We start from the raw sequence: 23142 nt of genomic DNA on the forward strand, positions 1-23142 counted from the left end.
TGTTCTTGCCTGGAGAATCCCAGGGACAGGAGAGCCTGGTGGGCTGCCGTCTATGAGGTTGCACAGAGTCAGACACAACTGAAGCGACTCAGCAGCAGCAGCATAACATTTCGAGTCCTCTCTCTCCTATCCGTCCTCTATCTCCCCCTCCATATTCTGAGACTTCTCATCCCTACTTCTACCCCCCCGAAAAGAAAACCTTCAAGAAAAATAGTTTTCATGGTATCTAAACCCTCCAGCATTCCCACGTGCTCCACACTAAATGCCTGCATATCTGTATCTGGCGATGGTTTTAACATTTGGTCTTCCGCCTGGGGAGTGGGCGGTACACTCTAAGCTGCTTCCACTCAGGCCTCAGCAGAGAAGGCAATATTTTGTTATGAGTAAAGTTTCAAGCCAGGCTTTGGCTGAGGTCCTTCCCATTAGGGAGGAAGAAAGTAGAAACAGCCAGTGAGATGATAATTCTCCTTGAATTGTAGCTCATTAAAAAAACCTTGCCTGGGCCTCTGTGGCTTATTTATTGATTTAAGCATCTAGCACTTTTCCTTTCCAGAAAAAATTAGCATCTCCATTGCAATCATGACTGTGGGAGGAGATTTTTGTCTTTTCTCTGGGGATTGACTGTCCTCCAGTTGCTTATTCGCACAGCCCACTTTCGAGTTGAGTCTAGGTACACAGTTAAGGGGTCGGCATGAGATGTCTGAGATTTATGGGTAATGAAAAGAACAGGTTGTACCGAAGATACCACGTGTAGGAAACTAAGCACTCTTAGGGGACTCAAGTGAACCTGTGATCCTTGCTTTTTCCAAAATGAGCATTGCAGTCGTGTCCATATTAACTTCTTTCCTGTAGATAGTTTAACATGTTCTGTGTTGGCCACTGTTGAACGTGGAAATGGCATTTCTTGTCTGCTGATCACTTACAACAGGTGTTAAACAATTTACGTTACTCTCGAGTCGTACTGTGGTTGACTGTCTGCAGTGGTAAAGGGACTCATATATTTTCTTGCTGCTGCTTAGTCGCTCAGTTGTGTCCAACTCTCTGCGGCCCTGTGGACTGTAGTCCGCCAGGCTTCTTTGTCCATGAAATTTTCCAAGCAAGTATATTGGAGCAGGTTGTCATTTCCTACTCCAGGGGACCTTCCTGATCCAGGGATCAAACCTGGGTCTCTTGTATCTCCTACATTGGCAAGCAGATTCTTTACCATTAGTGCCACCTAGGGATCCCATACGTTTTCTTATCAGACATTTAAAATCCTCTTTCCATAAGGACACATTTTTCTCCTAAAAATAAAAGCACCTACAAGTCTAGCCGCTTTTCAGCTCCATCTGTTGAGAACCCACGTGACCATAACACACTCAGTTCAGTTCACTTGCTCAGTCATGTCTGACTCTTTGCAACCCCATGGACTGTAACGCGAGGCTTCCCTGTCCATCACCAACTCCCGGAGCTTGCTCAAACTCATGTCCATCAAGTCGATGATGCCACCTAACTATCTCATCCTCTGTTGTTTCCTTCTCCTCCTGCCTTCAATCTTTCCCAGCGTCAGGGTCTTTTCTAATGAGTCAGTTCTTTGCATCAGGTGGCCAAAGTATTGGAGCTTCAGCTTCAGCATCAGTCCTTCCAATGAATATGGGTTTGATCTCCTTGCTGATAATATTGAGTGTAAACCTCTTAATTTGTGTTTACACTGTTGTAGTTTTTCCAGTAGGGACCTCTTTTTGAATGTGGTTAATACTGACTCATTGCTGTGCCTTAATAAAGGGTAATGCTGAAAAACAGTGAGCACCTTAAAAACTGAAAAGCATTTGGGCTCCTTCATGGTACTCAGTCAATTGCTGTGCCCTATTTGCATGATTGGGCTTCCCCGATGGCTCAGTGAGTAAAGAATCTGCCTACAATGCAGGAGATGGGAGATGCGGGTTCAACTCCTGGGTCAGGAAGATCCCCTGGAGAAAGAAATGGCAACCCTCTCCCGTATTCTTGCCAGAAAAACCCCATGGACAGAGGAGTCTGGCGGGCTACCGTCAGTGGGGTCACAGAGTCAGACAGAGCTGAGCAACTAAGCATGAGCACGATTTGCATGATCGGATTGACCAGTGTTTCCGGGATGTTAATTTGTAAGGATTGGCTTTGTTGGCTCTTGACAAGATGTGCGTTTAAATTTTCACCCTGCTTCTTTATCAAGGGAGCTCAGAGCTGCTCTAGATCTTGGCTATTTTGTTTGCAAGATTCCTGAGACTCTAGCTGAGGCAGCCTCTTGCCCAGTGTTACACAGTCCTTAGCCGAGTCTGTAATGCTGTTTGGGCACTGAAGCACTGTGACACTGGCCTGGTCCTGCCTGATGCTCTCAGCAATCCGCATGTCCAGGCTGAAAGCGGATGAGGACTCCTGCAGCCGGCTCACTTCCTGGGCCTTTGGATGGATATGTGAGGGTAGTGGCAGTGGGGGTGTTTTTGTGTTTTGCCTTCCGTTCTGTCTGTTTGATTCTGAAGAGTCTGCCGTCAGTTGCAGGGCGTTGAAGTCTGGCAAAAGCAATGATGGAAGGGTTGTCAAGTACTGGAAAGTGGAGGGCAGTCAGTCTCCCTCTTTCTGCCTCAGCAGTATTGAATCCAAGGCTGGGCCACTGGGAAGACGGGATATACCACTGAGATTCTTGCACTCCTCAGTCTCAGTTTACTTGTCAATTAAATGGGCATAATGACACTCACCGGAGAAGGCAATGGCACCCCACTCCCGTACTCTTGCCTGGAAACTCCCATGGACAGAGGAGCCTGGTGGGCTGCAGTCCATGGGGTTGCTAAGGGTCGGACACGACTGAGCGACTTCACTTTCACTTTTCACTTTCTTCCATTGGAGAAGGAAATGGCAACCCACTCAAGTGTTCTTGCCTGGAGAATCCCAGGGATGGCGGAGCCTGGTGGGCTGCCGTCTATGGGGTCGCACAGAATCGGACACAACTGAAGCGGCTTAGCAGCAGCAGCAGCAGCAATGACACTCACCGCATGTATTTAAGAGCTGACATGCTTAATTGTCACTATTTTCCCTGCGGGTCTGGGATTCCTTCCACTCAGTCCTTCCACATATGGGTCCAGTTTGAAGTCATCAGGTGCTTACTTGGTACGGGAATAGGTAGTCATTCTTTTGTTGACGCCAGAGTTAACGTTTCACCCTTCTTCAGAACTGTCCTACCAGACATGTTCCTCCAGCGCTGTGTTATCAAAATACAAATAGGGCAGACATGTCTTTTGTAGAAGGGGTTGCATTCCAACCTTTTTCTTTAAGAAAACAAAACAAAGCCAAACAGTTCGACAAGACACTATAACCAGGACCTAAAGGAAAATGAGATATTTTTTTTTCTAGACCAGCTCTATCTCTGTCCTAAGTCAGGATGCTGCCTGTGTTACCCTGCGCCGAGTACCATCTCCTCCTCCCAGCAGTGCCCTCCCTGTTTCCTTGACTTCAGCCTTTTTCTCAGTATTCCAGTTAGTGGTGAAAATGTGACAGTGCTAAAAATACACACAGTATTTATGCTGGGGCTTCCCTGGTGGCTCAGTGGTGAAAGAATCTATTTGCAATGCGGGAGACACAGGTTTGATCCCTGGGTCAGGAAGATCCTCCAGAGAAATGAATGGCAGCCTACTTCAGTATTCATGCCTGGAGAATCCCATGGACCAAGAAGCCTGGTGGGCTATACTCCATGGGGTTGCAAAAAGTTGAACACGACTTAAGCAACTCAGCATGCAGTTTATATGCTGGAGTGACTACCTGGAAGAAATTTTTAAAGCTTCCTTTCCAGGGTATGATAATCACGTTCAGTTTGCACTTAGTTCGTTTGTTAGTAAAGTGATTCTGTCAGTACATCAGTGAGGAGCTGACAATCTGAAACTGCGATTGTCATCTGCTACATGGAAGGCATTTGATGCTGATCGTCACATCTTTATGCTACAGTTAAAAACACGTGTGGTATTTCTTTTTTTCTTTCTAGCTACAGGAGGCTGATATTGTGATCTTGGGCTCACCCAAGCCAGAAGAGATCCCCCTTTCTTGGATTCAACCGGGAACTACTGTTTTCAACTGTTCGCATGACTTTCTCTCAGGTAAATGGCTTCAGATTGGTGCCAGGCCACAATCAAAACAGGCGAGATTGCTATGAGCAAGGTTAACCTTATTCGGAAAGAGTATGTTCCTGAAATGGTGGTCACTGTCAACACAGGAACACAGTTAAGGTGACCGCCTTTTCAGTTACTTATGTTGGAACCATGTTGTCGGGCAAAGAGCAACCAAGATGCCAGTTGCAGTAGCAGCCACCTCCCCGCCTCCCCCCCCATTGAAATGTCCCTTGCTGTCCTCTAGCATCGAGCAGACAAGTCAGTTGTGACCTACAGCAGGCAGTTAGTACATGTGTGAGGTAAACTAGGAATAGTATTTCTCACAGTCTTTCTAAAACAGCAGAATGCTTTCTCCTAAAGCAATCTTAGGTGGATTTCAACACATAAAAGTAGATGAAAACACAGCTGCCAGAGGGAGGGGAATGGAGACCAGCTCCCCTGTGTTCATAATTTACCTTTGCAGTGACCCCTCAAGCACTTCTTGGAGCCCCAGAGTCAATTCAGAATGCTGGGAAAGTCACCCTTAGAAACAGAAGAGGTCCTGGGATGGGTGTCAGTATTTGATGGTATTTGCTCAGGGATCCAGGAACATCCTGGATCACATCAGGTCACTCTCAGGGTAGCTGAAGCTGTGTCAGGGCCAGGATGCCCACCCAGGGGGCCAGGAGGAGCTGATCCAGCCGGCTGACCTTTTTCTTTTTCACAGAAAGACACTCAGGCTGTGAGAGCTTTGGACCACACCCAGCCCACCCTCTCAAGTCCCATGACCTGTGTATGCAAGAGACAATGGCAGAGGAAGACAGAACCTTCCTTCCTTGTTGCCTGTGGCTCCCAATTTCAACATGGGGTGGGAATGCGGGGCTGTACTGATCTGTCCAAGAGGATGGTGTTTTTTTTTCTTTTCCCCCAAAGCTGGTCAAAACTTGAACCAAAAGGAGTAGGAGTCTCTACTAGTACAGGCGTTCTAGACCTTGAAGCTTAGGTAGCCTCGCAACACAGTGATATAAAGAATAGTATCAAGGAGAAAATAAATAGAACTTCGGATTCAGTCACCTTGGGATGACCATTTTACATTTTTCCACCAAAAAAGCGTTAAACTTAATAGAAAAGAAAGGAATATGCTAAAAGTTTTACTGAAATTCATTTAACTATTTCTTCAAAAAGAGAAATAATGCACCTTCCTCTTTAGGAAATGTAACTCCTCCCAGAATTGACCAATCAGATTAAAAGCCCCTTGAAGCTGAAGGACACAAGGTGGTTTGGGGTGTTTTGAAGGGAAGATGCTCAGGAATTTTTCAGAATGCTCATGTACTCAGCTCACAAACACACACATGAATGAAGCAATTAGAGGTACAGTATAATATGGAATGGAATTAATGGCTTTTTTTAATAAATAGAAAGCATGCTCAATTCTTTACTCAATTCTTTGAAATATATGTAGTTTGTGGATGTAACTTTTTTTTCCTGAAAAGAAAAAAATGCTTGGTCCATCCACAGCGTACGTGCACTGTTTTGGAAGGCAGCTCTGCTCACCACTGTACCAGCAATGCCATGCCCGGTTTTAATTTGCTCAGAATCCTAGTGGGATCAGGAAAGTCAGTTATGACTTTATTGTTATTTTTTTAAGGCATGCTTCCCTGCTACAGTGTTTACTTGCTGTTTTTTATTAGAGTTTTTGTGTTTAGGGTGATTTTGGCACAACCCTGGTTGGAGATAGGAGAGTTGACTTCAGTGTTCTTTTGGAATCCTGTGAGCCCTACAATTACATGAAGGTTGGCGTATGTTTTACAGTTGAAATGGTGCCCTATTTTTAATGTGTTTCTTTTTTTTTTTAAGACCATTATTTTTTTTAAGGTATTTTAAAAACATTAAATTTTGGTGTAACAATTCTCTTTAGGGGAAAAAAAAAAGATTCTGTATGTAGACAGATTGCAGTTTATTTTTAATTTATCTGGTCCAATAGTAGAACTTTTATTGATTTTGAGTGCTCAGAATATTAGCTGACACATTGGAAGGGCTTAGTAAATACTGTGTTGAATGAGTGACTAAAAATGGATTCAGAATTATCCTATGGTTACAGTTTTAAGTTAGTTTCAGATAGAAAGACATTTCCTTAAACTTGTTCTCCGCTAAAAAAAACAGGGCTGACGAGGCAGAGGCAAAGATGGAAAAAACACTATGCTGATTAAACGGATGAACGTTTTCCAGTCGGCACTATTTATAATAGCATTTCATTTCTCAGTAGTCAGAAGTTTTTGTTTTAACAACTTTGATTAGTATGAGAATTTAATCTCTGAATAAATTGAAGAAAGGCTTTTTCCCTCTTTTATATATAATTTTCCACTTGAAGCAAGCAAAGACCTTTCTCAAACATTATTAAAGAGAAAGTTGCTTTTATTTCAACTTAAGAGGAAAAGAATGTTTAATATACTTATGATTGGATGAAGGCAGGGCTTTATAATGAAATTTTCCTGGTCATCTTAATGGTACAGGGTTCCCCTTACCCCCCTTGTAAAAATAGATGGGATGGGGTGATTTATGATGAGGTAATTCTATAGGGGCATTTTATTGAATACGTAATCCCCAGAGAGATTTTCATGATGGCTGATAGCCCAGAGGCAGTGCTTGGAAAACAATTACACCTAACTTGTTGGATTGGGTCCCTCTTCTGTGGCATGAGTCTAATGTTTAGATTGAAAACAGGGCCATAGCAGGGTTCAGTTGTCTAGGTACAAGAATTTTATTTTCTAAAACATTATTTCAAATGAAAGAAATGGGCTCTGATTTTGTAATGCTCTGCATGCTAAAGGTCAAAATTCATCCTCAGCAAAAACCACTGTGTACCTAATATTCAGACTTAGTTTCTGATGTACCAAATGAGATAAAGGAGATACTAGTCTGGGGCCCAGAGAAGAGTGTCAAAATAGAAACTTAATGGGTCAGAGTAGTTCAGAGAGAGCATCATTTGAAGCAAACGTGATTCTATAGAGTGGAGTCAGGGGGCTACATCCCAGGACTCAGGCTAATTAGAGTTGCTGAGAGTCCCAGGGTGGTCTCAAAGCAGCTCCTATTTGAAAAGAGACCTTCTGATTTCCAAGGAAACTATTATAACACCTTAGCCTTAAATTTTCTCATTGTAGCAAGTTTGGTTACTGTAAGAAAAATGGTAAGTGAAAGGCCATCTTTTAAAGGGATTCACTGACTTGTCCCTGGAGGAAGGAGCTGTGAGTTAATGGGGAGTGTTAGTGGGAAATGAAAAGAGCCATTTGGTTTGAGAGCCCTGCTCGACTTACGAGTGTGGACAGCCCTCCGGGTGGGGCCTGGCCTCAACATAGGCAGCGGGGGTGGTGAGGTAATGATTTCCTTTTTTGGGTCTCCAAGAAATTTATTAACCGTGTATTCTAGATTCCCTGAGTTACCATCTTAATTGCTTCAGTTTCTCCAGATTCAGAACTGTCCATTCCATTTTAAGATTGCACTGATTCCTGCTACAAAAGCAGCCCACTGGTTATGATAGAAAAGGTTGGAAGTATACCACAGGAAAGAAAAAAATAGCTTCTGACTCAGTCAACTTGAGATATCCATCTTAGATTTTTTCCCATTTAAAAATTATACTTCATTTTATTGGCTGGAATATAGTAGAAGGAAAAGCAAATAATACACTAAAGCATTACTAAAATTCAGATGACTTTCTTTAAAATGAGAAATGTTGGTTCCTACAAGAGTCTTCTAAAGTTTGAGATATATGTGTCTTTTGTGTTGTCTTTTAAGCTCTTACTTGATTTTAGCTGCGTTCTATTGTATGCTGCTGCTCCTGCTAAGTCGCTTCAGTCGTGTCCGACTCTGTGCGACCCCATAAACGGCAGTCCACCAGGCTCCCCCATCCCTGGGATTCTCCGGGCAAGAACACTGGAGTGGGTTGCCATTTCCTTCTCCATATTGTATGCTAGACAGTAGCTAAGAGTGTGAAATTGTGCACTGTGTAATTCTATAGGTGAAGTAATCTTCATTCACATGGGTATTCCTAATTAGACTCCTGGAACATCCATTTATAAATTGAATGCAACTTTTTCTTATTTCCCCATCATTTAAAGGTAGAGGTAAGAATGAGGGAAGCATATTTCTTTTCCACAGGGGTTGGATAAGACCTTTAGATCAGATCTCTAGTGGTTCCAACAAAACAGGTCTTTCTCATTCTCTAGACTCTTGGCTTTTGCCTAAATATGATGTATAAAACTGAAGTGTTGCTAATCTCTTTAAACAATACATGAGGGATATGATTTTCTAACACCCTTAATACATTTGACAAGAGAACGTCACAAACACTTACGTGTTATGTGCTCTTTGTTGCAAAGGACTGTCAGGAAAATGGATAAATTTAAAAGTAGAGTGGTTGTCTCTTCCTTCAAAAAGCTTACTGTTAACAGCATAGGCTAAAGCATTTTTACACGTCTGTTTACATTTCACAAACTTCCTGTCTGTTTACATTTCACAAACTAAGTGCCAGCCACAGTAGAATTCTTATAAAATGCTTCTCTGTATTTTGAAATCCAGGCAATCCTCAAACTTAATATCCTAAAATATAATGTCTCAGTTTTTTTAAAAACATTTTATTTGGTTGCAGCACTTGGGATCTTTAGTTGGGGCACATGAACTCTTGGTTATGGCATACAGGATCTACTTCCTGACCAGGGATTGAACCTGGGCCCCCTGCATTGGGAGCACAGAGTCTTAGCCACTGGATCATTGAAGGAAATCCTCATTTCTCAGCTTTGATGGAGAATCGGCTCTGTCTTTTTTTATGTTTGTTTTTAATAATTTCATTTGTTTATTTCCTTTGGACTGTGCTGGGTCTTTGTTGCTGTGCAGGCTTCCCTCTAATTGCAGCAAGTGGGGCTACTCTGTAGCTGCAAAGAGCGAGCGCCTCACTGTGGTGGCTTCCGTTGTTGCAGAGTGCGGGCTCTAGGGCGCATGGGCTGCAGCAGTTGTGGTTCCAGGGCTCTGGAGCACAGGCTCAGTTGTGGCAAATGGGTTTAGTTGCTTCACACACAGCGTGTGGGATCTTCTGGGACTACGGGTCGAACCTGTGTCTCCTGCACTTGGCACATAGATTCTTTACCTCTGAGCCCGGCTCTGTCACTTTTAGGACAAGGATTTTACAAAGCCTGATCTGTCACACAGCACTTTACCTGGGCTTATTCTATAGGCATTTATATCTTCCTTTTCGTTCTTGACCAACCTAGATAGTATATTAAAAAGCAGAGACATTACTTTGCCAACAAAGGTCCATCTAGTCAAGGCTATGGTTTTTCCCGTGGTCATGTATGGATGTGAGAGTTGGACTGTGAAGAAAGCTGAGCGCCAAAGAATTGATGCTTTTGAACTGTGGTGCTGGAGAAGACTCTTGAGAGTCCCTTGCACTGCAAGGAGATCCAACCAGTCCATTCTGAAGGAGATCAGCCCTGGAATTTCTTTGGAAGGAATGATGCTGAAGCTGAAACTCCAGTACTTTGGCCACCTCATGCAAAGAGTTGACTCATTGGAAAAGACTCTGATGCTGGGAGGGATTGGGGGCAGGAGGAGAAGGGGATGACAGAGGATGAGACGGCTGGATGGCATCACCGACTTGATGCATATGAGTTTGAGTAAACTTCGGGAGTTGGTGATGGACAGGGAGGCCTGGCGTGCTGCAATTCATGGGGTCTCAAAGAGTCGGGCACGACTGAGCGACTGAACTGAACTGAATCATACATGGAATTGCTTTGACTTTAGATGTATTGTTTAAATATACATATAATATGCCAAGCACTTTACATACCATATCACATTCAGTTCTCACAAAACTCTGTAAGGTTGAACAACATTAATTAACGAGCCCAAAGTCACAATTGCCAGTAAGAGGTAGAGGCAAGATTTTAATCCAGTCAAACTCTAAATCTGTGGCCCAATTGGGAGCCCCAAGGCTGTGCCAGGGCCCAGCTGCTGACCTACTACCTGTAGCTGTGCCATGACACGCTCACTTCCTTGGTTGAAAATGAGAACGTCATTCATCATCCTGGCATTTTACAGGGAAAAAACAGTAGGCTACAAATGACGTTATGCTGAAAGTCTTTTTTCTTTCCCCAGGGAAGGCTGCATGCATTTCTTCTGGCGTCCATGGTATTAGTCCCATCGCCGAAGATGTGAGTCTCCTTGCTGCTGCTCTGCGGATTCAGGTTTGTCTGACCCAGTTATTTGAGAATTTTTGAGTTAATGAATACAAAGTTTTTAAAATAGTACTTGGATCTCACATTTTCTTTTTTTAAGAAAAACCTACACATTTAATTACATGTGAGTAAAATTACTCCCTGAGGCCCACTTGGATTATTTTGCAACTTTTGTTCCTTTCCATGACACAGTATCCCTGAATGATGCTTGGTATTTTCATAGTGTAGATACGTAAGCCATCAGCTTTTACTTGTCTAACACCCTTTCCTTCCTACCCCTATTAAAGAACATGGTCAGCAGCGGAAGGAGATGGCTCCGTGAGCAGCAGCACCGCAGATGGAGACTTCACTGCTTGAAACTTCAGCCTCTGTCCCCTGTACCAAGGTATTTGTTTATACTGACATCAGCTCACCTTAGATACCCAAAGTTATCCATTGGATGGGGGCAAAACTCACGGTCTTACGGCTTTGATGGTAGATAGCGTTCTCTAATCAAATTGCTGCACTGTTTTTTCTGTCCTTTAATTCCTCCAAAATTAAATAATAGTGAGCATGTTTACCATAGTCTATCAATTCTAAGATGTAGATTTTTTTCATACCTCTGAAATCAGCATGCACCTTCCTGTCAAAGATGTATCTCATGTTCAGTGGTAGTGTTTTTTCTTAAAATAATAGTACCTTAGATTTGACAAAATATGGTACTTTTTGGAATATGCTTTTCAGTGTCAGAGATGCCCAACACACAGAGTCAGCTTGGTCTGCAGGGCCTTGTAGGTTTCTTTGTTGGGGGTAAATGACCAACCAAACCAATCACTATTCCACATGGGAGTGGAGCTCCACTTTGTTCAGAACATGGTGGTATCTGCTCTCTGACGGGACACTCTGGGACAGTCCAGATGGATATTTTCTTGAGTGATAGTTAATGAAGTGAAAGCTACATATTCCCTCTGTATGAATTTGGAAATGCAAACTGCGAGACAGTCTCAGCATGTGATTTTAGAACAGTTCGTTAGATAAGCTATCTCAGCCAGATAGATGACAGATGCATTTTCCAGCCTCATAGTGAATCCCCTATGGTTGCCCCTCTATTACTGAATTGGCCCAACCCACTTCCTGCAGGGGGCACCCTTAAGGCCAGCGATTAAACAGGTGATCCTGCCTGCCGTCTTGGAATACACAGAATGTAAGCGATAACACCACCAGGAACTGACTCATTTTTCACTTGATAACCAGTTACTTTTCAGAACTGACCTGTTTCCTTGGGTCACAGCCAACCACTATGATTCGATTATACCCACCAGGCTGGTGAAACCCTCCAAGCTATGTTTTCACTCCTCAAATAGACTAAACATCTTAGTCATCTGGTTCATTAATACATAAATTCCAAGGAATGTTCTTTGTCATAATCATCCCTATATTCGTGCTGTTTCATAAAATATTTCTTGATTACTTATTTTGTTATCACACCTTCATTTTTAGAAGTCAATGAATAAATTCTGTTCTCAGAGAGCTTAAAAAAAATTGAGAAGAACTCAGCCAAATTGTGTACCAAAGTCTTTGTACAAATCCAAATAAATCCACTTGGAGGGGAAAAGCCCTTAAATTGCTTAAGCAAATCTGACTTCTAGAGCCACTGGGGAAAGAAAGTCAGGCTGAGTAGTTTATAAATCACTCAGAAAATCAGAATGATGTCACCGTCACTCTTCAGCTAGTGAAGAGAAAACCTGGGAGATATTCCAAGAGTAGCCTATTCAATTTAGGACGTTGTGGGAGGAGAGAGACAGAAAAAAAGGTATAGCCAGGAGGGTAAAATGAAGTGGGACCATGGACAGTGAAGCAGGGAGGAGAACCGGAAAGGAAAAAGGGATCTGGAGGAGAGGTTAGATGCGTGTGTAGTCACTCAGTCATGTCTGACTCTTGGCGACCCCATGGACTATAACCCACCAGGCTCCTCTGTCCATGGAATTCTCCAGGCAAAAACACTGCAGTGGGTTGCCATATCCTTCTCCAGGAGATCTTCCCCACTCAGGGCTCAAACCTGGTTCTCCTGTACTGTGGGCAGATTCTTTACTGTCTGAGCGACCTACCTTGCTGCAGTCACAGAGCTCCACCCACGTCCGGGCCAAGACACACTTCCCCCTCTCCAGCTCAAGTGTGTGTTGGAAGTAGCTTTATTGTGACTTCTTGCACAGAGGTCAGATTTCACGGGTCATAGAGGAGAACACGAGATAATATGAGGACTGAGAGTAGATTGTCTGCAATAGCAACAGAAAAAAATAGAGCCTGCCAGTGGAGAGACCGCTGTGCCCCAGAATTGGGGCTCCAGGACCAATCAGGAGACAACTGCACCATCAGACTAAGTCACAGACAGGTGGATTGGACAAACTCCCGATAAGAGAAGCAGCTGAGCTCAGGAGCCTTCTGAGAAGCTGAGCACATGCTGATTTCCGTAGCATTCCTGTCGAGATGAGCGACAACGTGTGCATCATTGTTTGCCCAGCGACACTCCGGAGTTCCTAAAACTTCCTGTCTCTGAAGTTGAGCTTCAGGGCACTAGCTCCATTTACCGACAGTTATGTAATTAATGAAATATTTTGAAATGCAGTTTTGGACTTGAACTAGGGAAGCGATAGGAAAAGTATGGACACAGATGAAACACAAGAGCATTTCCACATATTTGAATTGCCAAGAGACACATGTGGCTAGCCCAGTAGGAAAGCATTATGCAATAAGCCCCGTATTCCTGGTTGAAGAATTCAGTGATGACCCATAGAAGACCCTGTGCTCTAATCATGGTATTATCTTTAAGGGTGGCCTTTGGGCACATTGTAATATACCTTCTCCTTTCCTATGACAGAGGTGTATCCTTATACCTGGACAGAAGTTTAGAATTATGAGTTTTGGAGTTGTTTCTCTGTCTAAAAGGAATGTACTGTTTTCTCATGTACTTTAATTGTTAGCAGTTGCACATAATCCTACTTGGCAAAGAGGACCACAAGGCATTTGATTTAATTGTTGGCGTGGTGGGTGGATGTTTTCTACACTAGCAGCGACCACCTAAGCTGAGCAGACTCTCTTACCTCTTCTATTCCCCCCGCCCAGTGATATCGAGATTTCGAGAGCGCAGACTCCAAAAGCTGTGGAGATCCTTGCCAAGGAGATAGGATTGCTCGCAGATGAAATTGAAATCTATGGCAAAAGCAAAGCCAAAGTACGTTTGTCCTTGCTGAAAAGGTTAAAGGATCAAGCAGATGGAAAATACGTCTTGGTTGCTGGGTAAGAGCTATTTTTTAAATCTCTTTCACTAAGAATTCACGTTTGTAAAACTCTGTGCCCTATTTATATCGCCACACCCCTCCAATCCATCCTCTTCTCCAACTTGACATTATTTTATCCATTTCACTTGGTACTCCTTCATTTGATGTGAGATGAGTTTTTATTTTCAGTGCAAACCAAATGAGCCCCCTCCACAGAATGTAAAGTGTTAAACAGTTCCTAATCCAGGGCTTGGCTTTCTGTTTCTCATATTGTGTTTTGATCACCCTAGTTCCGCCTTGAATTTTTCATTTTGCTTTTCATGATTAAAATCAAAGTAAGAATTGAAAGTAAAAATATTTTGAGCTGAACAGTGTGCTTTTGGGGGTTCTCCTTAGAAATAACATTGAAAAATGAACAGATACTTGTGTGAGATGTCAGACTTTTCAGTTAGTAACCTTAATATTTATGATTTTGCATTATAAAAACTCATTTCTCTTTCTTGCATTTCAGAATTAATGTTGGGTTGTTTACATTTATGTCACTCATTTTATAAAAGGCAAATGCATGGTTTTCTTGAGAAGGAGCATTGGCTTTATTTTGCCTCTTTAAAAAAAAAAATAATACATTCACCAGCTGAAGAACGATAGAAAACAAGGGATTTCAAATATTTATTTAATGTGACCCGAGGGAACATCAGGAGACCATATAAATTCCTTTGTTGTCTTGAAATGTCATTGCATTGACTTACTAATGATATATAGGCCAAGGCTTGGGGCACAAAGCCTTATTTATTAACAGGAAGAGACATTTCTGTTATAACTGGACTTGACTCGTAGTGAGTTGTTTTTTACATATCTAATTATTCATGTAAGTGCTCTCTTTTTCTGATTATAAAAATCATGCATACTTGTAAAATTTGAAAAATACAGAAAGTTATAAACAAGAAAGTATAAACAGCTGTTCACATTTGAGACCATCTTGACACAGATGCAGTCCGTCATAAATGCAGTCACGCTGCACACACTGTTCTATGAGCAAGCAGATTATTAACAGTGTGTTGTGTACCTGTCTCCATGTGAGTCAGCGTAGAGCTCTGTTATCATTTTGCATGACTGCATGACATGCTACTGCTTACATCCAGGTTCTTCAGCGTGCTGGGGGATGGGACTGGTGGGAATGGTGGGAATGGTGGTAAAAGTACCTGGCATGAGGGTGGGTTCCATTTTACAATCTTCCCAGCACTGAGAAGTGCAGCTATGGCTCAGCCACTGATAATACAGCATGTTTCTAATTCTTTGAGTGTGTTGAGGCAGAAAAAAAGGTCTGTAAATATCATAGAGATGTCCCATAATTTATTTAAGCAGTTCTCTGATGACGGGGTCTTAAATTGTTTCCCATTTTTGGCCATTATAAACAGCGCTGAAATTAACAACCATGGGCATGCATCTTTGTGCTTTTATCCAATGATGTTCTCAGGAAAAAAATCCCTGGAGATGAACTCAATTTTTCATTCCTGCAAATAGAGATAAAAGTACAAATAAAGCAAGATAGCATCCTTAGTATCACCTCTTTGATGGAAGAGTGATTTCTTTATTTTCTTCCTCTGCCTCCTTCAGCCTCCCACCTCCTTGTGCTCTTCTCAGTCTTCTTTGGTTGTTGCTTTCTTGAAGGGATGGAGGGCTAGAGTCATTCAATGACTGTGTTTTCTTAGGGATTCATACCTTGCTGCAGCTCCTCGATTTTGTGGCTTAAACCTCTGTCAGGCTTCCAGACTCACGACAGCTAGATTCCCAATCCTAGGGGATCCTCTCCAACTTAGGAACCCCAACCCTGATGCCCCCATAACTGAGCTTCGGGAAACCTCTTCGAGAGCAGCTGTTGGCCCCATTGGAGGCACCCTCTGGAGCAGATCTGTGGAAGGAGCCAGCTGACTTGGGGGGACTCCTGGGTCCAAGATTTTGGAGTAAATATCTAGTCATCGTTGCTTTTCTGGAAGTGTGCTTGATAAGAGTTTGTTTACAATGAATACATTAACTCTTAGACATGAAAAGTGAAAGTTGCACAGTCGTGTTCAACTCTTTGAGATCCCATGGACTGTAGCCTCTTTCATGGAATTCTCCAGGCAAGAATGCTGGAGTGGGTTGCCATTTCCTTCTCCAGGGGATCTTCCCAACTCAGGGATCAGACCCGGGTCTGCTGCATTGCCGGCAGATTCTTTACCAACTGAGTCACTAGGGAAGCCCTATTAGACATGAAGAACTTCCAAAACAAATTGAGCATCTTATCCACATATTTGTCATCCCTTCTCCCAGGCTTTAAGTGCTCTTGGTAGGCAGGTTTGCTGGTTTTTTTCACCGTGCTTAAGAGAGGAGGGATTAAGAAAACTCAGGAGGATGCAGTCTCAGTTTATGAAGGAGGAATCAGGCAGCCATTTTCCACATGGAGTGGCTCTGTTTTGAGCTTGTCAGTATTGGAAATAAAAGCACAAATCTAGACAAGACCCTGCCCTTCACTGGGGACACAGAATTGATATTTCTGAAACAAAGCCTCTGGTGTATCATTATCAGATTCTAACGTGAAGTCATACCATCAAGGCCTGGCCTCCGGCCACGTGCCGAGAGTGCCCACCAGCCAGGCCGTCTAGGATTGTCGCTGCATGTTGGCCCACACCCAGTAGAGTGTTGTTCTGCACTGGCTCTGCTGGCCTTTTTGTGTGTCACTGAGCTGAAGAAGACTGGCTGCTATGTTGTACATGGAAGTGAAAATTAAACCCGAATTCTCAAGTAGAGATTTAACCCCAAGAGATCAACAGTTCTTTTTCTGAAACGGTGATATAAATTCCCTTACAGACCTATGAAGGAACGAAAATCCAATTGTATTCCTTTCACCTGCATTAAAAAAGAAGCCATGAGTGTAGGACTTTGAGATGTATATATGCATCTGTCACAGAGTTTGATGGTTTTTAGAAAATAAATACCTCACTACATTCTATAAGACAGGAAGGAATAAACTCCCCTCACCAACTCAACAAGGGGTATTTTCTTAAGTGTATAAAATGCCTTTGTTATCTAATCTTTTAATAGCTGCATGTTAGAAATCAGTTTACAACAGCAAGACAGTAATTTTATTTGTAGTCTAAAATGAAAACTTCATTTGAAATAAAATCATCTTTAATTTTGGTCAGGTAATAATGGAAAAGTGACATTATCAAGCCGTTATACACATGGTTGCAGCTTCTTTAGAAAAAAAATTACCCATCCATTAAGTGGAGAATTTTTTTCCTTTTCCTGAAAGGTACTTTTTTTTATCTGAAAATTACTTTGTTCCATCGACTAAAAATTTAGCGTAAAGAAAAGTTAAAAGGAGAAGACAATCTCTCATTACTCAGAAGTATTCAAAATTATTACATTCTCTTCCAGAATTTTATCTCTGCTTCTATCTTTTTTTACACATTGAAATTATGTCATAAATACTGTTTTGTATCCTGCTTTTATCCCTGAATACTGCCTTTTCTCATGCTTTAGAAAAATTCACATACCCAAGTAATTTTTCAATAGACCTAAATAACAAATATTTGTTATTGTACACTTGAATTCATGTACAAATGTGATTTAAATATATCAACAGTGGGATTAAAATATAAAACCGTGGGATTAAAAAAATCTTCTACTATTAATAACCCAAATGCAAAACAGATTAATTCGTTTTTAAAAGCTATCCTTCAAACTTTAGTACTTTTTATTCCGTCAGAATCATCTGTATTTCATCAGCTACACTTCGCATGGTATTTACACCTACACATCACTTTATTTGCTCGGCCTGACAAAATGAAAAGTATTGGGAATTGTTCAGGGAAAAATGCCAAAAGAATCTTAGGGGCTCTTGAGTTTTACATATTTTCCCAGTTACACTAATGAAAAGGAATTTGTTTGAGAACTTGACTCGAAGTGCAGCTGCAGGGCGTTGAAAGTGTATGGGTCTCCATCCGTCCTTCACTGATTTCCATACAGAAGTTTTTAGAATTTCTCTGAATCGCGTGGACTGAGCATGTCAAATCTGTGAATACGCTGAATTTCACATTAAAGAAAACTTTTCACATCACTATTTTTTTCCTCTAGAGTGCTAAATAGCTGATTTGATTTTATTTATCTTTTAATGCTTCAAACAATTTTGGTCAGTGTAAAAATAACTCGATTGACTTTTCTAAAGTTTCAGTTTTCTGCTTTGGTTAAGTATTTAAAGATCTGTGAGTTTTTCTTCTGTTCGCATGGCTTGCAGAGCAGAACAGAATATTTAGAAGCAACCAGGGACTTTGAACTGTTGGCCTCAGTCAATTGTGATGGGAAACACAACCAAGTGAACCACAGTTACCCATTTTTATCATTAGGTTTAAAAAGGTTTTTAAAAAACCTTCCAAATCCTGCCCATGCCTGGGATGAGCGATACGTATTCAAATCCTCTTTAAGCAAAGATCTTTGGAGTTCACGGTTCAACCCATGGCTAATGGCAATAATACTGTCCAACAGGATTCTAGATCTCAAGAAACGGATCAATTTTATGACTTCTTTCTGCATAAGCAATCTCTTTGACCTTTGAGTAAACGGTAAGCTTCTTTTAGTAAGAGTCCAAAATGTCACGAGGACTTTCCAGGTGACTCAGTGGTAAAAAGACTCTGCCTGCCAAGCAGAAGGTGCAGTTTGATTCCTGGGTCAGGAAGATTCCCCTTGAGAAGGAAACAGCAACCCACTCTAGTATTTTTGCCTGGGAAATCCCATGGACAAAGGACCCTGGTGGACTACGGTCCATGGGATCTCAGATTTGGACCTGACTTAGCGACGAAACAACAACAAATTGTCACAGAGTACTTTAGTTCATTGTTTACCGGTAGTTGACAATGAATAACATTTTGTCTTGGGAAAGGTGTCATTTCTTTTCCTAATGTGTTTTGCTCATCTGTGCTTGGACGCGTGACAGAAATGCAGTAGAAATAGTCCTTCACTTCAGCACACTTGTAGTAATAATGCCCTCAGAAAAGTTAGAGAATAAGCACAAAATGATTCCTGGGGGAGGGAGCAGGTGAATCTCCTGGGAGGAGAAGAGGAAGATAATGAAGCAAACCCACAGTTCCATCTCCATAAAGTTCTTACAGAAAAGGAAATTAGGTTAACATGGCGCTTGTTCTTTCCTAAGTCAACTGAATCATTGGGAACCTGAGCTAAAGATCGTGAGACAACAATTAAGCCAAATCTTGATGCCAAATGTAGGAATGAGGCAAAATAAAATTTTTATTGTAACCCTCTTTTGATTGCTCCCCATAAATACTTCCTACTTTCTGGTTTTCCTGAATTGTATTAGTTGGCAGAACACGAAGCAGTCCTGTGTTTCTAATTAAGAGTTGGATGGTTAGCCGAAGCTTTTGGGAGGTCATCTCTGGGCGTGTCTGCTCTTGGCTCTCTCCAGCAGCGATGTGAGTTATCCTTGGGGATGAAAATATAATCCTTCATGTGACATATTTAAGTCAAGCCTGTATTCAAGTAAAGCCCATATTCCTTTGCAGGCCATAAAGGCCACTGGAGTACTTAACCCACCCTACGTGTGACCTGCATTTTCTTGAAGATCCTGACGCCTTTGGCTTTTGGCTGGAGCTCTGCTTCTCTGAGCAGCATTCCGGTGGGCTCACCAGCTATGTTGTCACTAAATTGAGCGACTGATTATCACTGGACCACATCTGAGGCTGTGGCCACTTCCTTGGTTCCCCTGTCCCACCTGTGTCTCCTGTCAAGGCTTCCCTATCGTTCTTAATTTCCTTTTGCTCTTTTCTTCTAACTGTTCCCCTAGAGACAGTGTTCTTAACAATTCTGTCTTTATCCCTTTTGTGCTTTGTTCACTGGGTGGTCATCCCCATTCCCCTGCTTTATATGACTCATTGTCAATAACAACTTCCATCCATAGAAATAACCTAGTGAAATCAGACCATTTGCCTGGATTTAATTTCCTGGTTTATTAATCCGTGTGGCCTTGAGCAGGTTGCTTAAAATTGCTGTGCCTCAGTGTCCTCATTTATCAAATGAAGATAAAAAGTAACCCAGTAAATATAAAGCACAGGACCTAGGATATGAATTGCCCCAAACTGACTCTCACTTTTATCTGACTAATGCTTATTCATTTGTCAGGTCTCAGATATCACTTCCTCCAGGAAGTCTTCCTTGATGTCCCAAATCTAATTAGATCATCCTTCCATGTACTCTCAAAATACAGTCTTATTGCCATTTCCCCTGTCTCAGCATTTCTCAAATTCATTGTAATTGCCAGTTTAGCTCTTCATGTCTCCCATTGGCTATGGGGCTTCCTACTAGCTCAGACAGTAAAGAATCTGCCTGCAATGCAGGAGAACCAAGTTTGATCCCTAGGTTGGGGAAAATCCTCTGGAGAAGGGAATGGCAACTCATAGTACTCTTGCCTGGAGAATCCCACAGACAGCGGAGTCTAGTGGGCTACAGTTTGTGGGTTCGCAAAGAGTCAGACATGACTGAGCAACTAACACTGCACTACTACTATCTCCCATTGACTGTGAGCTCTGTGAGGTCAGCAGTGGAGTCCACCATGGTTATCACTGTGTCCCCAGGGTCTAGTAACCTGGACTTAATGCTACTCAAGATATATTTGCTGAAAGAGTGATTGTATAGCCGTGGTAGTCTGAGATAGTTTCGTTGCTTCTTTGTGATCACATCGCTGCATTTTGTAGGTCAGAAAACTCTGCCGTCAGTTTTGTTGTGGTTGCCTGTCCTAGACAATTCGGCTCATACCCTCTAACTCATAGAAGACTAAACTGTAAGCCCAAAGAAGTGTTTTAAAAACTTGTAGCACTGGATGGAGGAGTCTGGTAGGCTGTGGTCCATGGGGTCGCTAAGAGTCGGACACGACTGAGCGACTTCACTTTCACTTCTCACTTTCATGCATTGGAGAAGGAAATGGCAACCCACTCCAGTGTTCTTGCCTAGAGAATCCCAGGGACGGAGGAGCCTGGTGGGCTGCCGCCTATGGGGTCACACAGAGTCAGACACGACTGAAGCAACTTAGCAGCAGCAGCAGCACTGATTAGTATAGACTAAGGAACAACTTCATGGGTCTTTTCTTGGGAATGTAATACTCGCCTGTCCTGTTTCTTATACTGTGATGTTGTGAACGTGTGATGCTTGGCTTTTTAGGGTGTGTGCTCAACGGTGAGCCCCCAGAGCAGAGGTGACCGCCTTAGTGTGTTTAGGAGCTGTGGACTTATTCCTTCTAAATATTTGAAGGGTTGTTGTTTGGAAGGGGAGTAGGCTAAGTGTGTCTGTAGGAATGCTAACATCTCTGCTTTAGGACAAACAACTTGTCTAATTGTAAAAGTTATCAGGAAATGAATGGGCCATCCTGGGGTAATGAGCCTCCAGCCTGGTTTGTGTTCAAACATGGCTAGAAAAGCCACGGACACGATGGCAAGAAGGAGACAGATGAGTGGGGACATTAGAATCCCGTCTAATGGACAAGTCTGGCCTCACCTCACCATGTATGGACCATTGACTTAGGCTTGGTGCCCACATAACATCCTCAGTAAATGGCCCTGGAAGAACAAATGCCAAATTATCCATCAACAAGAAATGACGTCAGCTTAATTATTAAATCACTTTGATGGATACATTTATGCCATTTCCTGAAGTTGATAATGTTATTGGCACTACTGCTAAATAACTTCTCTTAATTGGCTCTTTTGGTACAGATGTATCTGTATCTTGACTTTTAAGTGTGGATTTTGTGATGTAAGTGAACCGCAAAGGTCCACGGAAGTTGAGTGATTGAGGGATTTTGGCGTGGCCTGGTCTCTACTGGTCTCCTTCGATTTGGTTCCTGTACCATAGATTGATTTTGCATAGGTTGTCTAGAAAACATTATTAAAGTAACTGTTTTTTTCCCAAATCAGGATCACACCCACCCCCCTTGGAGAAGGAAAAAGTACAGTTACAATTGGGCTTGTACAGGCATTGACTGCGCACCTGAACGTCAACTCCTTTGCCTGTCTCAGGCAGCCTTCTCAAGGACCAACTTTCGGAGTTAAAGGTAATTTATCTAACAGCTAGTATATACATTGGAAAAGACCCTGATACTGGGAAAGATTGAGGGGAGAAGGAGGAGGGGACAGAGGATGAGCTGGTTGGATGGCATCATTGATTGAGTGGACATGAGGTAGAGCAAACTCTGGGAGACAGCGAAGGACAGGAAAGCCTGGCGTGCCACAGTCCATGGGGTGGCAAAGAGTCAGACACTGAGCAACTGCACAGCAACAACAATAAATACCTTTCAAAGCAAAATTCATCACCAGCAAATGTGGAACCAGCAAGTTTCGTCCCTACAAGCACGCCCCACTCCCCAACGCACTACCCTGCACTCAGTAGGTGGAGGTCTCCTGACTTGGTCCTCCCACCAAGAGAGCTGCAGGGGGAGGTCTGAGTGGAGCTCCCCAGGAAACCCATCCCCTTCCTTCACTCAGACAGTGGTCCATCCAGCTTTTGCTCAGGATCCCAGCCTTGAGCAGAAGCCCTCCATTTCAGCAGTTCCTCCTTTGGTGAGTGGTTTTAAAATGCTGCCATTCATGCCGGTGTTTTATCGTCCCCACCAAGGTAAAAGGTCTTTCCATCGAAACAGTTAGAGACCCCTAGGTCGGCCCCCAAGCCTCATCTCCTCAGAGCTGCCTTGTGGGGCTGCAGGAGCTCTGGAAGCTGACTGTGGACTGGGGCATGAGGTGAAGTTCCTCTGTGGCTGTGGTTGTGCTGAGATCTGGCTCCTACATGTTCACTCATCTTTTTTCATCGATTTATTGTGAATCATTCTTCAGCTCACTTTGTAACAGCATTCATTGCCACAATTCTTGTTCTCAGTACTTTGTGGTTTTTAGCAGTATTATATTTATATTGCTGTTACAAGTATTAATAACTCCTAACTTTAAGTACTCTTAGAATGTCGTATTTTATGTAGTGCAGTGAACACTAAACTTGGACAAGAAAGCTGGGGTTTTATTTGTGGCTATCTTCCTTACTGCTGTGTGACCTTTAGCCAGTCATAACCTCTCTGAGCCACAATTGTAAAAGGCATATAGTACTAGGCTTACCAATTTGTTGTGAGGACCAAATAGTATATAAAAATATGGTAAACTGTAAAATAATAATGGATGCACAAGGTATTGTTTTAGGAAAGAGAAGTCTTTTTAATGTGATAACTTTACTATTTTGAGGGATAAACATTATGATAAATCGTATATACTATTAACTAGAATAAACTGATTGAGTCTATAATATGTGAATCTGTTTATCAGGTAGATTTTATTTAGGAAACATTTTTTGGTACTTAAATTCATGCGCATTTTATTAAAAAAATTTTTTTAAATTCTTATTGGAGTGCAGTTGCTTGATAATGCTGTGCTAGTTTCTACTGTACAGCAAAATGAATCAGCCATGTATTTACATATATCCCCTCCCTGTTGGACTTCTTTCCAATCACAGCACCACAGTGCATTGAGTCGAGTTCCCTGA

General features: G+C 42.3%; 1 protein-coding gene across 1 annotated transcript in view; it reads left to right on the forward strand.

Moving 5' to 3' along the window:
* Positions 1 to 23142, forward strand: part of MTHFD1L (methylenetetrahydrofolate dehydrogenase (NADP+ dependent) 1 like) — a 181649-nt gene that overhangs the window by 27887 nt on the left and 130620 nt on the right. Inside the window, exons 8-12 of the mRNA XM_086318320.1 lie at positions 3989 to 4100; positions 10239 to 10327; positions 10606 to 10703; positions 13421 to 13594; positions 21537 to 21673. Coding sequence (XP_086174446.1) covers positions 3989 to 4100; positions 10239 to 10327; positions 10606 to 10703; positions 13421 to 13594; positions 21537 to 21673 — 610 coding nt within the window. The remainder of the gene's footprint in view (positions 1 to 3988; positions 4101 to 10238; positions 10328 to 10605; positions 10704 to 13420; positions 13595 to 21536; positions 21674 to 23142) is intronic.

Source organism: Bos grunniens, chromosome 9 (genome assembly GCF_055505025.1).
Source record: "Bos grunniens cultivar Pamir isolate PY7600 chromosome 9, Bosgru_T2T1.0, whole genome shotgun sequence".
NCBI lineage: Eukaryota > Metazoa > Chordata > Mammalia > Artiodactyla > Bovidae > Bos > Bos grunniens.